General features: G+C 42.4%; 1 protein-coding gene across 1 annotated transcript in view; it reads right to left on the minus strand.

Moving 5' to 3' along the window:
- Window positions 1-1,304: 1,304 nt before the first annotated feature.
- pgbd5 (piggyBac transposable element derived 5) overlaps window positions 1,305-20,206 on the minus strand; it is a 36,517-nt gene continuing 17,615 nt past the window's right edge. Inside the window, exons 4-7 of the mRNA XM_056292297.1 lie at window positions 18,216-18,396; window positions 6,669-6,866; window positions 5,909-6,014; window positions 1,305-1,523 (exon numbers count right to left, since the gene is read on the minus strand). Of these exons, the coding sequence (XP_056148272.1) occupies window positions 1,328-1,523; window positions 5,909-6,014; window positions 6,669-6,866; window positions 18,216-18,396 (681 nt within the window). The 3' untranslated portion in view covers window positions 1,305-1,327. The remainder of the gene's footprint in view (window positions 1,524-5,908; window positions 6,015-6,668; window positions 6,867-18,215; window positions 18,397-20,206) is intronic.

The raw sequence follows: 20,206 nt of genomic DNA on the forward strand, positions 1-20,206 counted from the left end.
CTAAACGCACGCACGTATACACACACACACACACACGCACACACACACACACACACACACACACACACACACACACACACACACACACACACACACACACACACACACACACACACACACACAGAGCAAAATTCTCAAAACCTGCCTTGAGGAGAAAACTTTTTCACATTGAACAAGAGGACATCACTATCCAGATGCTTTATGCATGCAGTGTGTGGCACACCATAGTCCCGCTTTACTAAGCCTTTGTTACAGGGTCACAGACAGCTGTTGACAAGCACAAGTATCTGTCTTCCCCATGGCTTAATTGCAAAATGTTTGGACGCTCGCATGGGATATTCTTGCTCCAGATTCTTTCATCCAGAAATAAAAGTTTATACGTGAAACTGACATCACTCTTGGGTGTCCCACCCCCCCCAAAAAAGCCTTATTGTTTTAATTTCCCTCCTATGCCTCCCACATGTCTGCTTATGAAACAGCTCCTGCTGACAAATGCTTAGTAAATCTGTGTGGTAGACGTTCCTACTGAGGCACGGGGACTGCCCCACATCTCACGGTTCTCTATTGTGTCGTGTACAGTAGTAGTGTGTTAATGAATATTTACAGTACCACAGAAAACACCCAGAGAGAGAGAGAGAGAGAGAGAGAGAGAGAGAGAGAGAGAGAGAGAGAGAGAGAGAGAGAGAGAGCGAGAGAGCGAGAGAGAGAGAGAGAGAGAGAGAGAGAGAGAGAGAGAGAGAGAGAGCGAGAGAGAGAGAAAGAAACACACAAGCCAACTCTGACACTTCCTTCATGCTTCACTTGTGTCACATAGGCTTGACACAGCTTCAGTATTTTAACAGACACAGACCTCAACGTCTGTACAAGAACAACAAAGAATGTTAGTGTGTGTGTGTGTGTGTGTGTGTGTGTGTGTGTGTGTGTGTGTGTGTGTGTGTGTGTGTGTGTGGTGCACTGTGTGTGGTTAGTATGTGCATATATAAGTGTGATAAGTGTGTCGGTGTGCGCATCAGTGCTTAAATCCTGCTTTGCATGTTAACATTATGTGGCATGGATGACAAAGTGGTGGTGCATATATAGTATACTGTCAGTATGTGTGTGTCTATGTGTCTATGTGAAGGTGTGTGCATGTGTGTATCTCAACACTGCATAGGAAAACAGTCTGGGGTCATGCTATTCTGACCAGTTTTTCTCTAAATCGCCTATGTGTGTGTGTGTGTGTGTGTGTGTGTGTGTGTGTGTGTGTGTTCGTCTCTGTTTTTTAGTATGTGGCATGTTCGCTCCTCCGGTCCTCTCCTCCTCCTCCTCCTCCTCCTCCTCCTCCTCCTCACAGTGTGGGGGAGCAGTCATCCAGATCCAGCAGCTCTCTGACTAGTCTCTCTCCAAACTGCGCCCGGCTGTAGCGTTTGACAGGGTAGGCATCGGACATCTTGTAGAGGATGTAGGCGTTGTTGATTGCGATGCTGATGGTCAGCCAGAAGACCTGCTGCCACGTCTTATTGGGTTTATGGAAGATAAAGTACCTGGAGGGAAAACATCTTCCAATTACTGTAAATGTTTTGAAATGTATGCCATAAAAATGTCTATACAATCATGTGGGGGAAAAAATGCTTCGCTGATTGAAAACAGTTAACACGCTTGCATGAAGCATCGTGCAGCTGAAACTGTCAATGATATTCAAATAAATGTACAAAAGGCATAGATAGTATACTGTAGATACTAGATGCAAACACCAGACATGTAATTGTACTCTGTGTTATGTATCTGAGAATATATCTGAGCCCACTAAGGCTAACATTAAAGAAGTTAGTCCCTGATTTGCCGGCGATTCCCAGACTGATGAAATACTGTAGAACCAATTTCCCGTCCTGGTCTTGTTTAAACTTAATACTTTACTCAAAAAAATACTTGTATGTACGTTTTATTTAAAGAAATCCAGCAAATATAAGGCATAACCAAGTCATATATATACAGGATAAGAGGTTTGGATAATGGATGGATAGATCATAATAATAATAATACTACTAATAATAAATAAATATAAATATATAAATATCCATCCATCCATTATCCAAACCGCTTATCCTACCGTCAAGGTTGCGGGGATGCTGCAGCCTATCCCAGCAGTCACTGGGTGGCAGGCAGGGGTACATCCTGGACAGGCCGCCAGATATATATATATATATATATATATATATATATATATATATATATATATATATATATATATATATATATACATACACACACACACACACACACACACACACACACATACATACATACATACATACACACAATATAAAAAAAATATATACATACACTACCGTTCAAAAGTTTGGGATCACCCAAACAATTTTGTGTTTTCCATGAAAAGTCACACTTATTCACCACCATATGTTGTGAAATGAATAGAAAATAGAGTCAAGACATTGACAAGGTTAGAAATAATGATTTGTATTTGAAATAAGATTTTTTTTACATCAAACTTTGCTTTCGTCAAAGAATCCTCCATTTGCAGCAATTACAGCATTGCAGACCTTTGGCATTCTAGCTGTTAATTTGTTGAGGTAATCTGGAGAAATTGCACCCCACGCTTCCAGAAGCAGCTCCCACAAGTTGGATTGGTTGGATGGGCACTTCTTGCGTACCATACGGTCAAGCTGCTCCCACAACAGCTCAATGGGGTTCAGATCTGGTGACTGCGCTGGCCACTCCATTACCGATAGAATACCAGCTGCCTGCTTCTGCTCTAAATAGTTCTTGCACAATTTGGAGGTGTGTTTAGGGTCATTGTCCTGTTGTAGGATGAAATTGGCTCCAATCAAGCGCTGTCCACTGGGTATGGCATGGCGTTGCAAAATGGAGTGATAGCCTTCCTTATTCAGAATCCCTTTTACCCTGTACAAATCTCCCACCTTACCAGCACCAAAGCAACCCCAGACCATCACATTACCTCCACCATGCTTAACAGATGGCGTCAGGCATTCTTCCAGCATCTTTTCATTTGTTCTGCGTCTCACAAACGTTCTTCTTTGTGATCCAAACACCTCAAACTTGGATTCATCCGTCCACAACACTTTTTTCCAGTCTTCCTCTGTCCAATGTCTGTGTTCTTTTGCCCATCTTAATCTTTTTCTTTTATTGGTCAGTCTCAGATATGGCTTTTTCTTTGCCACTCTGCCCTGAAGCCCAGAATCCCGCAGCCGCCTCTTCACTGTAGATGTTGACACTGGTGTTTTGCGGGTACTATTTAATGAAGATGTCAGTTGGGGACCTGTGAGGTGTCTGTTTCTCAAACTAGAGACTCTAATGTACTTATCTTCTTGCTCAGTTGTGCAACGCGGCCTCCCACTTCTTTTTCTACTCTGGTTAGAGCCTGTTTGTGCTGTCCTCTGAAGGGAGTAGTATACACCGGTGTAGGAAATCTTCAATTTCTTAGCAATTTCTCGCATGGAATTGCCTTCATTTCTAAGAACAAGAATAGACTGTCGAGTTTCAGATGAAAGTTCTCTTTTTCTGGCCATTTTGAGCGTTTAATTGACCCCACAAATGTGATGCTCCAGAAACTCAATCTGCTCAAAGGAAGGTCAGTTTTGTAACTTCTGTAACAAGCTAAACTGTTTTCAGATGTGTGAACATGATTGCACAAGGGTTTTCTAATCATCAATTAGCCTTCTGAGCCAATGAGCAAACACATTGTACCATTAGAACACTGGAGTGATAGTTGCTTGAAATGGGCCTCTATACACCTATGTAGATATTGCACCAAAAACCAGACATTTGCAGCTAGAATAGTCATTTACCACATTAGCAATGTATAGAGTGTATTTCTTTAAAGTTAAGACTAGTTTAAAGTTATCTTCATTGAAAAGTACAGTGCTTTTCCTTCAAAAATATGGACATTTCAATGTGATCCCAAACTTTTGAACGGTAGTGTATACATACATATATACATACACACACACACACACACATACATACATACATACACTACCGTTCAAAAGTTTGGGATCACATTGAAATGTCCATATTTTTGAAGGAAAAGCACTGTACTGTTCAATGAAGATAACTTTAAACTAGTCTTAACTTTAAAGAAATACACTCTATACATTGCTAATGTGGTAAATGACTATTCTAGCTGCAAATGTCTGGTTTTTGGTGCAATATCTAAATAGGTGTATAGAGGCCCATTTCAAGCAACTATCACTCCAGTGTTCTAATGGTACAATGTGTTTGCTCATTGGCTCAGAAGGCTAATTGATGATTAGAAAACCCTTGTGCAATCATGTTCACACATCTGAAAACAGTTTAGCTCGTTACAGAAGCTACAAAACTGACCTTCCTTTGAGCAGATTGAGTTTCTGGAGCATCACATTTGTGGGGTCAATTAAACGCTCAAAATGGCCAGAAAAAGAGAACTTTCATCTGAAACTCGACAGTCTATTCTTGTTCTTAGAAATGAAGGCTATTCCATGCGAGAAATTGCTAAGAAATTGAAGATTTCCTACACCGGTGTGTACTACTCCCTTCAGAGGACAGCACAAACAGGCTCTAACCAGAGTAGAAAAAGAAGTGGGAGGCCGCGTTGCACAACTGAGCAAGAAGATAAGTACATTAGAGTCTCTAGTTTGAGAAACAGACGCCTCACAGGTCCCCAACTGGCATCTTCATTAAATAGTACCCGCAAAACACCAGTGTCAACATCTACAGTGAAGAGGCGGCTGCGGGATTCTGGGCTTCAGGGCAGAGTGGCAAAGAAAAAGCCATATCTGAGACTGACCAATAAAAGAAAAAGATTAAGATGGGCAAAAGAACACAGACATTGGACAGAGGAAGACTGGAAAAAAGTGTTGTGGACGGATGAATCCAAGTTTGAGGTGTTTGGATCACAAAGAAGAACGTTTGTGAGACGCAAAACAAATGAAAAGATGCTGGAAGAATGCCTGACGCCATCTGTTAAGCATGGTGGAGGTAATGTGATGGTCTGGGGTTGCTTTGGTGCTGGTAAGGTGGGAGATTTGTACAGGGTAAAAGGGATTCTGAATAAGGAAGGCTATCACTCCATTTTGCAACGCCATGCCATACCCAGTGGACAGCGCTTGATTGGAGCCAATTTCACCTACAACAGGACAATGACCCTAAACACACCTCCAAATTGTGCAAGAACTATTTAGAGCAGAAGCAGGCAGCTGGTATTCTATCGGTAATGGAGTGGCCAGCGCAGTCACCAGATCTGAACCCCATTGAGCTGTTGTGGGAGCAGCTTGACCGTATGGTACGCAAGAAGTGCCCATCCAACCAATCCAACTTGTGGGAGCTGCTTCTGGAAGCGTGGGGTGCAATTGCTCCAGATTACCTCAACAAATTAACAGCTAGAATGCCAAAGGTCTGCAATGCTGTAATTGCTGCAAATGGAGGATTCTTTGACGAAAGCAAAGTTTGATGTAAAAAAAATCTTATTTCAAATACAAATCATTATTTCTAACCTTGTCAATGTCTTGACTCTATTTTCTATTCATTTCACAACATATGGTGGTGAATAAGTGTGACTTTTCATGGAAAACACAAAATTGTTTGGGTGATCCCAAACTTTTGAACGGTAGTGTATATATATATATATATATATACTACATGTAATACAATATAATAAATATATAATAAATACAATTTGATTGTATCTGCTGGTTCCCTGCACTGTCCTTAATTTTTCTGCAATGTTTTAAAACGTCTGTAATTGTATGTATGAGTGGCCTTGTGTCCTCGGTATGATGCTACAACACCAATTGCCCATTTGGGGCAAGTAAGGTTGAGCCTCAAACCTTGGATCCAATGGGAGGATATCAGGGTTGCTTGTATCATGTTAGATATAGTGTGTGTGTTTGTAAAAGCATGCTGCTGTACATACTTGGAGTACTTATCGTCATATTTGCAGATGTAGCTGAGATGGGCAGCGAAGGCTTCAACAGCCAGGGGACACGGGATCTCGCCACTTTTCCTCTTAATAATCATACCTGCGAATCACACACACACACACACACACACACACACACACACACACACACACACACACACACAGAAATGTGTTTTATATCTGCAGACATGTTAAACTGAGAGAGACATACTTGTGTAGTAATAGTAATGGCTACAATCCAAAGTGGATTGCTTGATGAATGGATTACCATGGAACAGCTGCTGTTATTGATCCCCTGTCATAGCTACTGATGGATGTGTCCGGTTTAAAATGGTAGTAATTTGTATCAAAGAATAGCAGAGCTGCACTTATCTGCCTTCTTCAGTAAAACCCCCAGATCACTGAAATGCTGGTTCAGTCTTTTATTCCTCAAATATGAACATGCATTTGTGTGCCTTCCCAATACAAGTAACTATGGTTTGAAATATCTGACTGCATCAGATGATGAGAATGATATATAAATAATAAATATATCAGCATTAGGGTATCCCTCCTCATTATGTCTCTTCACTTTGTAAGGGCTGTCTTTTTGCAGTTCTCTTGCACTTGCTTTAGGTTTCATAGGGCTATGTAGGGCTTGTTATCAGCTTGTTTCCATTGTAATTCATTGGGGCACAAATAAATGTGTCACTTAGATTCTTCAATATTCTGTAGTGAACAAAAGATAAACAGCGGGATCCAAATTGCTGCTGACCTTGTTTAGTCGGGGAGTAAGCATTGGTAAGGAATCTGAAGTGTCCCTTATTGTACCAGCTTATCAGGGAGATGGTGCCCTTCATCATGACTCGAGACTGGCCCCGCTGGGCTGGCGTAGAGCTGCAGGCCAGCATGCACTGGGGTAGGCCCGTGCAGTCACTCTTCCTGGTACTCAGCAGACCGCAGCAGTAGATATCTAAAGAGAAAGAGAGAGAGAGAGCGAGAGAGAGAGAGAGAAACCCATGCACATGCATGGGTTTAAAAGTGATGGGGGTTATTGTTGCCTTTTCTCCTTATTCCGTTTCTTACTTAGACTGGTTTTCATTGAGAAATGATTGGAGGCGTGGTTAAGCAGTGTTTATAAGAGGATGTCACTGTGAGGTGCCGGCACATCCCCTGGAGTTAGTTAATGGTGGCAGTTTGCATACATATGCCTCAGGATACGCCATTTTGATCATGCTGTCCAGGACACTACAAGTTCACACCTTTCCAGCTCAACACCATCAAACTAAACTGAACTAACCTACCAAGACAGAGTCCGCTGCTTACGGGAGCTGAGACTCATATGGCTGAGGCCTTGTCAGAGGGACCTGCTAACTGCTAGCCTGCTACCTCAGTAAGCTAGCCCACCTCCCAGCTATTTCTCTAGTCTTGGAAATCAGTCCTTCTTTCTGTTTCTTCCCTTGTTTTTCAACTTTTCTACACACTCCAGTTTAGGACTAGTATTGCATGCTTAACCCTTAACCCCTAGACCTGATTTGCCTGTAAAACACACAGACACACACACACACACACACACACACACACACACACACACACACACACACACACACACACACACACACACACACACACACACACACACACACACACACACACATAATTGTGACTTTAGAGCAGGGCTATCCAATTAGTCTGAAGCGAGGGCTAGATTGTGAAGATGATCCCAATTTAGGGGCCATGGAACTATGGCCGAAATCTGTGTAATCACAACAGCTACAAGATACAGGCTACATGTTATACAACGCTATATTTACAACTCACATTTGTTCTTGTAATCAGTGGATATGATTTTTTTTTGTAAGTTAGTCCTATTTCGTTTCATAATTCAACTTCTCATCAGGTTCTTGAATAGATTTACCTTTCAAATAAAGGAATATGCAAACAATTCAACCCTTCATTTAGATCACACATTTTTCAAGTGTATCTCTGTGTGCAAAGTGCTCTTTCCAGACACATGTGACTGCAAAGAACTGTAACAACAACAACAACAACAACACAAGTGCATGGTATTCCATCCATTATCCAAGCCGCTTATCCTAATTAGGGTCATGAGATGCTGGAGCCTATCCCAGCATTCATTGGGTGGCAGACAGGGAGACACCCTGGACAGGCTGCCAGGCCATCACAGGGCCCACACACACACACACGCACGCACACACACACACACACACCTAGGGACAATTTAGTATGGCCGATTCAACTGACCTACATGTCTTTGGACTGTGGGAGGAAACTGGAGCACCCGGAGGAAACCCACACAGACACAGAGAGAACATGTATACTCCACACAGAGGATGACCTGGAACAACCCCCAAGGTCTGACAACCTCAGGGTTCAAATCCAGGACCTTCTTGCTGTGAGGCGACCGCGCTAACCACCGCACCACCGTGCCGCGTGCATAATATTGTATTTTGTAAATGCATAGAGAACAACGATGTATGAGTGCATGGCATTGTATCAAGATTCAAGATCCTTTATTGTTACATCTCAGCTCCTCAACACTGCAGCAACAACAGCAATAAAATGAATAAATAAATAAAAAAAACAGTAATAATGATAAATAGTATGTGGTGTATGTAGGTGCTATGTGTATGTGTAGGCCCTGCCTTAATAAATGTGCATATGTGTGTAGTTGTTTGCATATTTGTGTGTGTGTTTGTGTATGCCAAGCTACTACATCTGTATGTGTGTGTGTATGTGTGTGTGTGTATTGATTTTGTCCTCCCAGGAAAGCAGTGAGATAGACAAGTTGAAAACACAGCTGTGCAAGTATCTGCAGAGGGCATTGCTGTTTCATCAGTCAGGTTAGTAATAAAACTACGCTGATTTATAGCGCCTTTGTTAACGATAGGAAAAAGCATACTCATTTTGTAAAAGGTTTTTGGAAGCAGATTTAATTCAGATTTTGCAACATAATTGTCAATAAGGAACAATTATTTAAGAAAAGTTGCCCAAATATTATACAGAAAAAAGTTCATTTTTTGATTTTTTTCCTTCACTGAAGTGGACCCCATTTTGTGAGAGCAGCCCTTCATGTTTTCCTCTCTAATAACTGTTGAAGATTAATTTTATTTTTTATTTTCAGATTCTAATCTGAGCATGAGTGAAAGATTTGAAAGTGGTGCTAGCACGCGCAAGAGAAAGAGACTTGAAAATGATATGGTAAAGAAGTTAAGACCAATCACTGCTTTCTTGCATCAGCCATTGACAGAAGCAACAAGTGCCAGCGGTGAAGCAGGTACATTGATACTAACACAAGGAAATCAGTGTGGTGAGCTATCCAGCCAACTACCAACATTCAACCAGAGGAAAACCTCCCAAAAACAGAAACAGTGAAGCAGGACGTGGAACAGCAAGCTCATTATGAGGAAGCAGCCATGATGCCGGCTCAAAATGAAAATATAAAACTAATTCAACAGTCACTTACTGGACAGGCAGAGGCTAAAGAGCCACAAGAAAACAATGTGGACAGTCAGAATTTTCAGCTCACACCTGGTAAGATAGGCCAAGTCCAAGGTATTCCAGACGCAGATATAGATGATGCCAAACATAGATCTACTGTAACAGACGTTGGTTTGTGGGCAGAATTATCACATGGGGAAGTACCCTATTGGGTAGAGAGGGGCACCTCTTAAGTTCAGTATCGTTGTGAACCATTTTCAAATTCCAAGCGAGTGTACAAAAAACAGTCCAGGTTTTGCACAAAAGCTATTTTTTATTCAACAAAAATCAATGGGGAAACATATAGCCGAGAGTGGCTTGTGTATTCTCCCCCAAAAAGTCCGGATTTATTGCTTTGTTGGTAAACTCTTTCCAAACCTTGCATCTTCTGCTACAGCTTTAGCTTCTGAAGGGTTCAATGACTGGCAAAACTCCTATCTTATCCAAACTCATGAAAACTCAGAGAAGCACAGGAATGACATGATGACCTACCTAACACGGAGGAGAGGACAAACGTTAACGTCAAAGCTAGAGGAACAAATAAAAGCAGAACAGCAGTACTGGCGGCATGTCATGGAGAGAATTATCGCTGTAATATGCACTCTTGCAGAACGAGGCTTACCATTCAGAGGAGACAATGAACACTTTGGATCTCCAAATAACGGCAATTATCTTGGTCTTTTACAACTAGTAGCAAAATTTGATCCGTTTTTACTGGCTCATATCAATCGGTATGGAAATTCCGGATCAGGAAATCCCTCTTATTTGTCAAAAACTGTATGTGAGGAAATTATTCGACTCCTGGCAAAAAAAAGTTAAGGACGCAATTCTGGCTGATGTGAAAAAGGCTGGATATTTCAGCTTGTCAGTAGATTCAGCCCCTGACATCTCACATACTGGTCAGTTGACTTTAATTATCAGATACGTATCACCTGAAGACGGTTTACCAAGTGAGAGATTTTTAACTTTCCTTGAGCTAAAAGACCACACAGGAAAAAGCATGGCTGACTTAGTGTTGAACTATCTCACTACTGAGCTTGAAATTGACTTTAGAAAATACCGAAGGCAGTCTTACAACAAATGCCGCCAACATGGCTGGCAGGTACAACAGTATGCAGCAAAAAAATCATCGAAAAAAATAAATTTGCAAGATTTATTGCTGGTTACTCTTTAAATTTGGTGGGCCGTTCAGCTGTTGATTGCTGCATTGATGCAGTGAACTGTTTTGGCATTGTCAATGAAATGTATACCTTCTTTTCATCCTCCACAAAGAGATGGGCAATTCTAAAATCCTTTTTGCAACCTCAGTCAAAAGTGCCTAAATATTTGTCAGACACTAGGTGGGAGGCACATGCAAGAGCCACAGAAGCATTTTGGATAGTTACAGTGCTATCACAGATGCCCTCAGTCATTTGTACTCTGATGTTAAAGGGAAGGCTGATACCAAGCTTCAAGCTAATAATCTTTTGCAGAAAATGGAAGAACTGGAATTTGTGTTTATGCTGCATTTTTGGACCCGTTGGCTAGGTCATTTTCGCAAGGTCAGCAAAGCCATTCGGAAATCAGAACTGTTATTGAGTATTTGTGCAAGTCTGTACAGTTCATTTCAAGATTTTTTTAAGCAAAATTACAGAAGATTTTGATGAGCTTGAACAACAAGCAAAAGCCACCTTGCCAAATGTTAACTACAGAACTACACAAGGAGACAAAGAGTAAGGAAACAGCAAGGAAATGATGGAAGTGCACCTGGTCCTGATGCCTTAGATGAACTCTCTTCAAGAGATAAGTTTAGGATAAAAGCCTTTATTCCTATACTAGATGCACTTGAAGCCAATTTAAGAAGATGTACTGTGTACAGCGATGCTGCACAAATGTTTTCCTTTCTTGCTAATCTGACAGCATCTAAGCAAGAAATTCAGCAAGGTGTTGAACTGTTGATGGAAGCATACCCAGAAGATGTTGACTTGAAACTTACTAATGAACTTTTGCACTTTCACTTGTGAGACAAAGCCATAGGCCTACAGAAGAGCACTCTCTGTCTCATACAGACCTTTATCAAATTATATACAAGGAAAAAATTCAGATGGCCTTCCCTAATGTGGAAGCAATATTGCGGCTATTTCTTAGCCTAATGGTCACTAACTGCTCAGGAGAGAGGTCTTTTTCAAGCCTCAAAAGGATTAAAAATGAATTAAGGGCCACAATGTCTCAAGAGAGGTTGTCCACACGGAGCATTCTGTACATTGAAAGTGACAAACTTAGACGAACAAATTTTGATGAACTTTTGGATGATTTTGCTATGAGGAAGGCTAGAAAAAAAAACTTTTTAGTCTTAGTGTATTTGATGATTGCAGTTTTTTTAAAATTTCTTAATATGTATTTTAAAACCGACTGTTTAATGACAACATAAAGTAGGATCTAAAAATGTCACATTGTCACGGTCAGGTAGTCATGATCATCTTATTAACATTTCCCAGGCAATAAAATTTTAAAATCAATGTTTTTTTTTAAAGACTATAACGGTAAACTTACAATTTAATTTTCCTAAAAATTCCTGTTTATTCCACAAAATGTTTACACAGTTCGGTTATTGCAAAAGTTTTTCCATGGTGTTAATTTTAACATTTATGCATTTTCCCCCAATCACTACGGTATTTAAAAATAACTTCTTATGTCCTTTAGAGGAGGAATTGTGAATTGCGGAATTTTAAACAGCCGTCATCATCCTCGGCCTTACTCAGTTTTGTTTAAAACACTCTTTCATCTTCCCCTAGCCGTGAGGGTGGGGGATCGGGAGGGGCCTCACAAGTGGAATAGCCTAGGGCCTCCCTTCATCTAAATCCGGGACTGCTGAAACCGCAGCCTCAAAGCACATCAAGACACATACTGATGTTATTTCGGCATTCAAATGGCAAAACTTCCCCTGTTCAAAGAACAGTCTGCCCGAGCCATATCATATTAATTCAACTATAGAGCAATCCACAACAGTGCATCTAACTAAGAATAACATCAATACATCAGCACATTGTATGGCATTGTATCAAATGCCAGCCTACAAAATCAGTCCAGGTGAGCCATACCACAACACTAAATGACTGTAACCCAACACACCATATCATTTTCAGAGCATAGATCTATATCAACACTTGAAGTGGACAATACTGCACCATGAATAATTGCATAGAATTGTAAAAACAATGACATAGCATTGTACTGAGACACTTCTTCAAATGGGAACATACACCTTGTCAATCCTGCTGGTTTTATCAATCGCTAAATCACTTTCTAATGAGAAAAATCACATTTCTTCGAGAACAGTAAAGTCAGGTGCATAAGTTGTGAGGGCAATGTGCATAAAGTGATGTAGGTGCTTGGCAGAGAAGGACGCACGATTGCATGCTTTGATTGCATTCATATGTGAGAATGATGACTCACACGTATATACCGAGCCAAACATTGCGAGGATGTGTAGTGCAAGCTGCCTTGCATGTGAAAATTTCTCCAGGCTGACTTCATGCATCCAGAACTTGTTGGACCCTGCCAACTGGAACGATTGTCGTAGGTCATGGGAAGGCATGAATGTCAGTTGGAGTTGTAAAGATGCCTCATCTAAAGACCTGAGGAAGAACCACTTAAAGGGCCAGTGCAAATTACCTCAGGGGCCGGTCCCACTGTCCGAATCGGCCTGCTTTATAGTGCAGTTATAACTCTGACAGAGATAAAGGTGAAGACAATTTTGAGAACAAGCTGTGGTTTTCTCTCTGTCACTCACACCAGCCCCAACACTCTTTTGTTGGCTTGTTATCTTAGTCTGCCTTCTGTGTCCACACTTCCCTTTCAAACTTCTATCTTTCTCACAAGGCTCAAAAACTAGCATTTTGCTGACTGGTACTGTTGTCCTCAATTTAGAGAATAAATTATGTTTGTGCATGTGTGTGTGTGTGTGTGTGTGTGTGTGTGTGTGTGTGTGTGTGTGTGCGCGTGTGTGTGTGCGTGTGTGTGCACGCGTGCATGCGTGCCTTTGCTGTCAGTGCAGCAGAGTGGCACAGAGTGATTAACTTTGCTAATTACTACAGCATGAGGAATCTTGAAGGAAAATGGAAAGGGAAGGTTATGCGGCAGCGGGAGTTTTGACTCAGTTGATTCAATGGCATGCCTACATGTAGGCTATTCCCATTTGGAATAGCAAAATACTTAATTAAGATCACTGGACCTTTGCACTGGATGTTAGTCATATTTTCCGCTCCTTCCTGCTCATCTTAGTGATTATGAACCCATGTGAAATAGTGACTTTAGAAGTACGAGTATCAAAGCAAATATGAAAAATGATACTCATGATATGTCATATGATACTGGTGTGGATTTATTTTTGTAGGCTTTTGGGGGACAAAAATGTACTGCGATATCAATAACTACTACTGCCTTTCTTCACTTAGATTGCGGCAGCATCAGATTTGTCACTAAGCTATTGCCAAAACAAATGCTGCCCTCTTGTGGTTGGAAGGAGTTAGTGCAAGCCAGGAAAAACGTGCACACGTTAACGTCATTCAGTCCTGATGCATGCTCAGTAATCCAGGTAAGGAAAATACTAGAAAGTTGAATCAGTTCATCTGGACACAACGTTTAATAGGAGAAACGTTTCATCACTTATCTGAGTGACCTCTTCAGTCTCAATTGACCCCACCCTTATAAAAAATACAGTGGCATAACAACCGCAAACGATCGGTTTAATATGCAAATTACCGTAACCATTAACTAGAGTTTCAATGGCAATGTGTGCTATTCACAGAGGATTGGGGAATAGTTGCAATCACAGCATTATAAGATGGCGACAGCTGTATAGCCATCCTCTCGGTTCAGAGATGTTCCCTCTTCACACATGGCCTCTTCGCCCCCCAATTGTATCTGGCCAATTATTCCACTCTCCCGAGCCGTCCCAATCTCTGGTCCACCCAGGGCTGCAGACGACCCCATGCCTCTTCCAATACATGTGGAGTCGCCAGCCGCTTCTTTTCACTTGACAACGTGGAGTTTTGCCAGGTGGACGCAGCGCGTGTGGGGGGGGGGGGTCACGCGTGTGGGGGGTCACGCACCCCCCAACCAGAGGAGGCGCTAGTGCAGCGACCAGGACACATACCCACATCCGGCTTCCCACCTGCAGATACGGCCAATTGCGTCTGTAGGGACGCCCGACCAAGCCGGAGGTAACACGGGGATTCGAACTGGCGATACCAGTGTTGGTAGGCAACGTAATAGACCGCCACGCCACCTGGACACCCCCCATAGATGGCTTCTTTGACTCCCCGTTCAAACTAGAGTTCCTCCCTCCCTATCAAGGATGTGCACATCCTCATCCTTGAAAGAGTGGCCACTGGCCTGTAGATGGTGTAGACTGCGGAGTCCTGGCCTGACGCGTTAGCTCTTCTGTGTTGTGCCATCCTCTTAGCCAGCGTCTGTTTGGTTCCCACGATGTACAAGTACGGAAACCCTCCCAGCACTTAACAGCCTACATCTACTCTAACAGAGTACATCTGTGATTGCAATTATTCTCCAATCCTCGGGAACAGTACACACAGCCAGTGAAACTCTAGTTACTGGTCATGGCAATTTGCATATGGGAACCGATGGTTGTTTTCGGTCGTTATGCCACTGTATTGTTTAAAAGGGTGGGGAGACCTGCAGTCAGTTGAGACTGAAGAAGTCAGCTGAGTGATGAAACGTTTCTCCCAATAAACACGGTGTCCAGATGAACTGACTTAACTCTCTGGCATTATCATTCAGCTTTTTACTCTTTAGCTCGTAGTTTAATTTCAAGGTGAACTGTTACAGACTGTCTTCATTGTCTTTGCTGCTTAGCCCGGGGATGTTATCATCAAACCATAATTAAAAAAACTGCAGAAAAGAGGAAGATGGGAAAGATTACAGGCTGAACAGAGAACAGGAGGGAGGCTGAGGGATTTAAGAAAAGGAACAAGAACAGTGAAGGAGAGGGAAGGAGAGGGACAAAGACTGTAGAGAAGCAGAACTGGCACAATAAAACAAAGATGAAAGAAAAAGCATAGAGACAGAGAGACCGACAGAGATCCATCCATCCATGCATCCAGCCATCCATCCATCCATCCATCCATCCATCCATCCATCCATCCATCCATCCATCCATCCATCCATCCATCCATCCTGTCTTACAGACTTTGATCATCACACATTCTTGGATGGATGGAAGGATCCATTAGCAGATGCTTTTTTTTTTATTACCCCCCCTTTTTTTTCTCCCCAACTGTATCTGGTCAATTACCCCACTCTTTGAGATGTCCTGGTTATTGCTCCACCCCCCCTGCTGATCCGGGGTGGGCTGCAGACTACCACATGCCTCCTCTGCTACATGTGGCGTCGCCAGCCGCTTCTTTTCACCTGACAGCGAGGAGTTTTGCCAGGGGAGCGTATCGCATGGGAGGATCACGCTATTTCCCCCAGTTCCCCCTCCCCCCTGAACAGGCGCCCTGACCGACCAGAGGAGGCGCTAGTGCAGCAACCAGGACACATACCCACATCCAGCTTCCCACCCGCAGACACGGCCAATTCAGGAATCAGGATCACTGTCGTTTCATTTCATGTACTTCCATACATGAAATGAAACGAAATATCGTTTTCCCCAGCCCACAGCAATGCAACACAAAGACAAAGACACAATTTCCCCAAAACTACAAGAACTTCAAGAACACACATACTAACATCCATCCATTATCTGAACTGCTTATCCTGCTCTCAGCGTTGCGGGGAAGCTGGAGCCTATTTCCAGCAGTCATTGGGCGGCAGGTGGGGAGACACCCTGGACAGGCTGCCAGGCCATCACAGGGCCCACACACACACACCCACACATTCATACCTAGGGACAATTTAGTATGGCCGATTCACCTGACTTACATGTCTTTGGACTGTGGGAAGAAACCGGAGCCCCTGGCGGAAACCCACTCAGACACAGAGAGAACATGCAAACTCCACACAGAGGACGACCCGGGATGACCCACCAAGGTTGGACTACCCTGGGGCTCGAACCCAGGACCTTCTTGCTGTGAGGCGACCGCGCTAACCATTGCGCCACCGTGCCGCCACACATACTAACACGTTTATCTAAAATAACACATATACCCAGACTAAAAAAAAACAAAAAAAACCACTGTCCAAAGGGAACAAACGCCAGCTAGGCTGACTGTCAGAACTGCCGGTCTGCATGGGCTAGCAGTTAGCTTAGCCTGCCCCACTTCTGCTTCCTGTCAGACTGCCCTTGGTGTTTCCTCCTCGGTCACAGCTCCAGGCAGGGCAGTGGTCTCTGGGCCCACAGGATGTAGCAGATCAAGCTCTCCTAGCCGATCCAGCACCAGCTCTCCCAGCCATCAAACGAAGACAAAACTGCATGGATGGTACTGGGTGAGGCCGCTGTAAATGTGAATTTGCGCCGCCATCTTCCCACCCCGGAAACGGAATTGTGTCTGTAGCAGATGCTTTTAACAACAGCTAGTTAAGAGTGTCAAATATTGGCAGATAGTATATTTCTGTGTTAACCTGTAGGCAACTTAGAGCACTGAATAGTAAATCTGTCACCGTATCATAGCCAAGGTTGTGAGTCATGTCAAGAGCAATTTAATTTAAGTGAGCAACAGGTTAATCGCCAATAGTGATGTGAGGAATGGTTTTATGGGATTCAATTTACAAATTAGCCAGACTGTCAAAAATCAGTATAACAGTCATGCTTAGAAACCACCTATGGATTAAAGTAGGCTTGGAAAACAAAAGCGTTTTTGCCTTTCTTGAAGGAAGTATGCAGGTCCATAGCTCTGATGGGAAATGGGACTCCATTCCACCATTTTGGGGATCCAAAATGATGCGATAAACTCATATAGCCATATAAATGAGCCAGAATGAACTCATCCATCCATCCATCCATCCATCCAGCCATCCATCTAACCATTAAACCCACCGATCCATCCATCATATATACCCATCCATCCATCCATATAACCACCCACCCATCCATCCATCCATCCATCCATCCATCCATCCATCCATATACCCACGAATCCATCCATATACCCATAAATTCATCCATCCATCCTGTAGCTGTCTCAAAAGTAGAGACTTGGTTTGTTATAGTTTCATTATGATTTCATGAATAATTTCATGTGATAAATATGTGATTAAGAATATAAATACAGGTTAAAAATCTTATAGTTAAAACAAGTGACTTTTACTTTGAAAATTTGTTATGATCACATGATTGCTGTACGTAGTTGCACCTACAACTACTGCATTATGGGAAAGAGAACCTCTACCGCTGTGCTGAGACGCCATGCAAAGTTCCAAATGTTCATTCTACACATGGTCTGAGAGGCGCACACGATAACTATTTCACATTCTGTATTATTTTATGTATCCTGTCATATCTTTATGTTTGTTGATCTTGTGTGTAATTGATTTTCTATATCATTGTTATGTTACGTTGTACAATGATGGAACCTAGCCATGTGCAGCCATGATAGTAATTGTCGTTCTGTTATTGTTCTTGACTTTAATTTTCATGGTGTCTGAGGAGGCGAATGGGAGAGTAATAAACACTGGACATCAGTATGAATCGTGGCCTTTTATTAAAGTAAATTGGACCTGTGTAGCTACACATCCATCCACCAATCCATCCATCCATATACCCACCCATCCATTCATATACCCCATCCATCCATCCATCCATCCATATACCCACCCATCCATCCATATACCCACCCACCCGTCCATCCATCCATACTTCTATTTGCAGCTAGCTGTGTACCTTGTTTGCTGAATTCAGTGAAGAGGCTGAGGCTGGTGATGGAGGGCCCGGTGAAGATGATGGTGTTTTTCCCGGAGATGTTCTGGCACAGCTGCTTGGCCACTAGGCTGTGGAGCTGAGGCTTGTTCTTCAGGGTGGACAGACCATCTGTTCCTTGGCCCTCCTTCAGATGGACGGAGATCTGTAGACCGAGGAGAATGAGAGTGGACAGGACGGATGGAGCCATCACTGAAGCAGCATGAAAAATGTCTTTTTCATCCATTTAGCCAATTACCCAGTCCTTAATGTACGGTGCTGTCGTTAACCATATGTGTTTTGGAAGTTTGCAGGTTTTGGAAATTGATATCAGCCTACATTTCTAGTTCTTCCTGGAAAACAGATTTTTTTTTGTTGTTGCTTGGATCATTGTACACTTGCGAGAAAGCAGCAAAATTCAATAATTTTGATCAAAGCTATCTTCCCCTTTTCCCTTATCATGTGAAAAATGTCCCGCAACCCGAATTCGGGTAAGCGGCTTGGATAATGGATGGATGGATGTAAAAAATTTCCTCATTCCTGCCCACTTCCCAAAACTGTTCTAAGCCACTTATATGCGTATCAGGCGTGATAAGAGAAAATATTCTTGGATTTAATTTTTGGTTGCTCTCCCAAGAAAACACCGCTCTCTAAAACCCACTTGTTGCAGTCTTGTTGGTTTGATTTCATTCATTTCAAGGAAGCATGAACTTTTGAATTTTTGCTTTAAGTCTCATCCCAGTATATGTGTATATAGTATGTTACCAAATATGCGCAATGAAAAACAGCAGAAAAGTCATTCACATCTTGCCTTTGGGAATTGTCCAGCAGTGCCCTGTCCAATGGATGTGGGACCCATTGAGGACTGTAATGTTTTTGTAACACTGATATACATGTCAGATATTAACAATGAAAGGGGAAAAATTAGAGGCTATGAGATGGAGAGTAAGAGTACTACTATTATTACTATTCAGTCAGAGCAAAAAAAAAAAAAACAACAACAAACAAATGTTATAGACTGAACCGTGATATTTAATTCAATGCACTGGTAGTTGCACTATCTGAGTTACAACCCATTTTATTGTTATTTGATGCATTAAAATAAAATGAAATAAAACCAAAAGAGAGATGCTACTAAAACTAGCCATCCACTCAAATAAACACTCACACATATGCTACATGCACATGCACACACAGACATATGTGCGCACACACACACACACACACACACACACACACACACACACACACACACACACACACACACACACACACACACACACACACACACACACACTATGTCACCCTCTATGTGTGGGGACCCCTCATTGACAACATTCATTCCCTAGCCCTTAACCTTAACCATCATAACTACATGCCTACCCTTAACCCTTACCCTGACCTTAACCTAATCCTAATTCTAACCTTAACCCTAAACCCAAGTCCTAACCCTAAAATAGACCCTTTTCCTCATGGAGACCCATGAAGTGTATCCACAAGGTAGGTGGTTTCAGGTTTTCCTTTTGGGGACCATATCCCCATTAGGATAGAAAAACCTGGTACACACACACACACACACACACACACACACACACACACACACACACACACACACACACACACACACACACACACACACACACACACCATTAGAGATCAGTGCCCACTGTGCCAAGATCGTCAGTTGTTCACAAGCTGAACAGGCATTAGTCTGATAAGCCACCACCAGCTTCAGGCATGAACCTATTACACTAAGTGGCTAGCCTAGGAGTGTGCGTGCATGTGTGTGTAGGTGTGTAGCGCTGGCTAATGGAATGCCATTGATTCACTCCATTAACTCCTGTTTTATTTCTTTCAGCTTTTTCTCTCCCTGGGCACAATTTATTTAGGAGGAGTGGATCTCTGTGTAGAAACACACAGCCAACACAAGTGACTGGTAAAAAGTAGATGACTTTGAATGTCCATCTTCAATCTGT

This window comes from Lampris incognitus, chromosome 13 (genome assembly GCF_029633865.1).
Source record: "Lampris incognitus isolate fLamInc1 chromosome 13, fLamInc1.hap2, whole genome shotgun sequence".
NCBI lineage: Eukaryota > Metazoa > Chordata > Actinopteri > Lampriformes > Lampridae > Lampris > Lampris incognitus.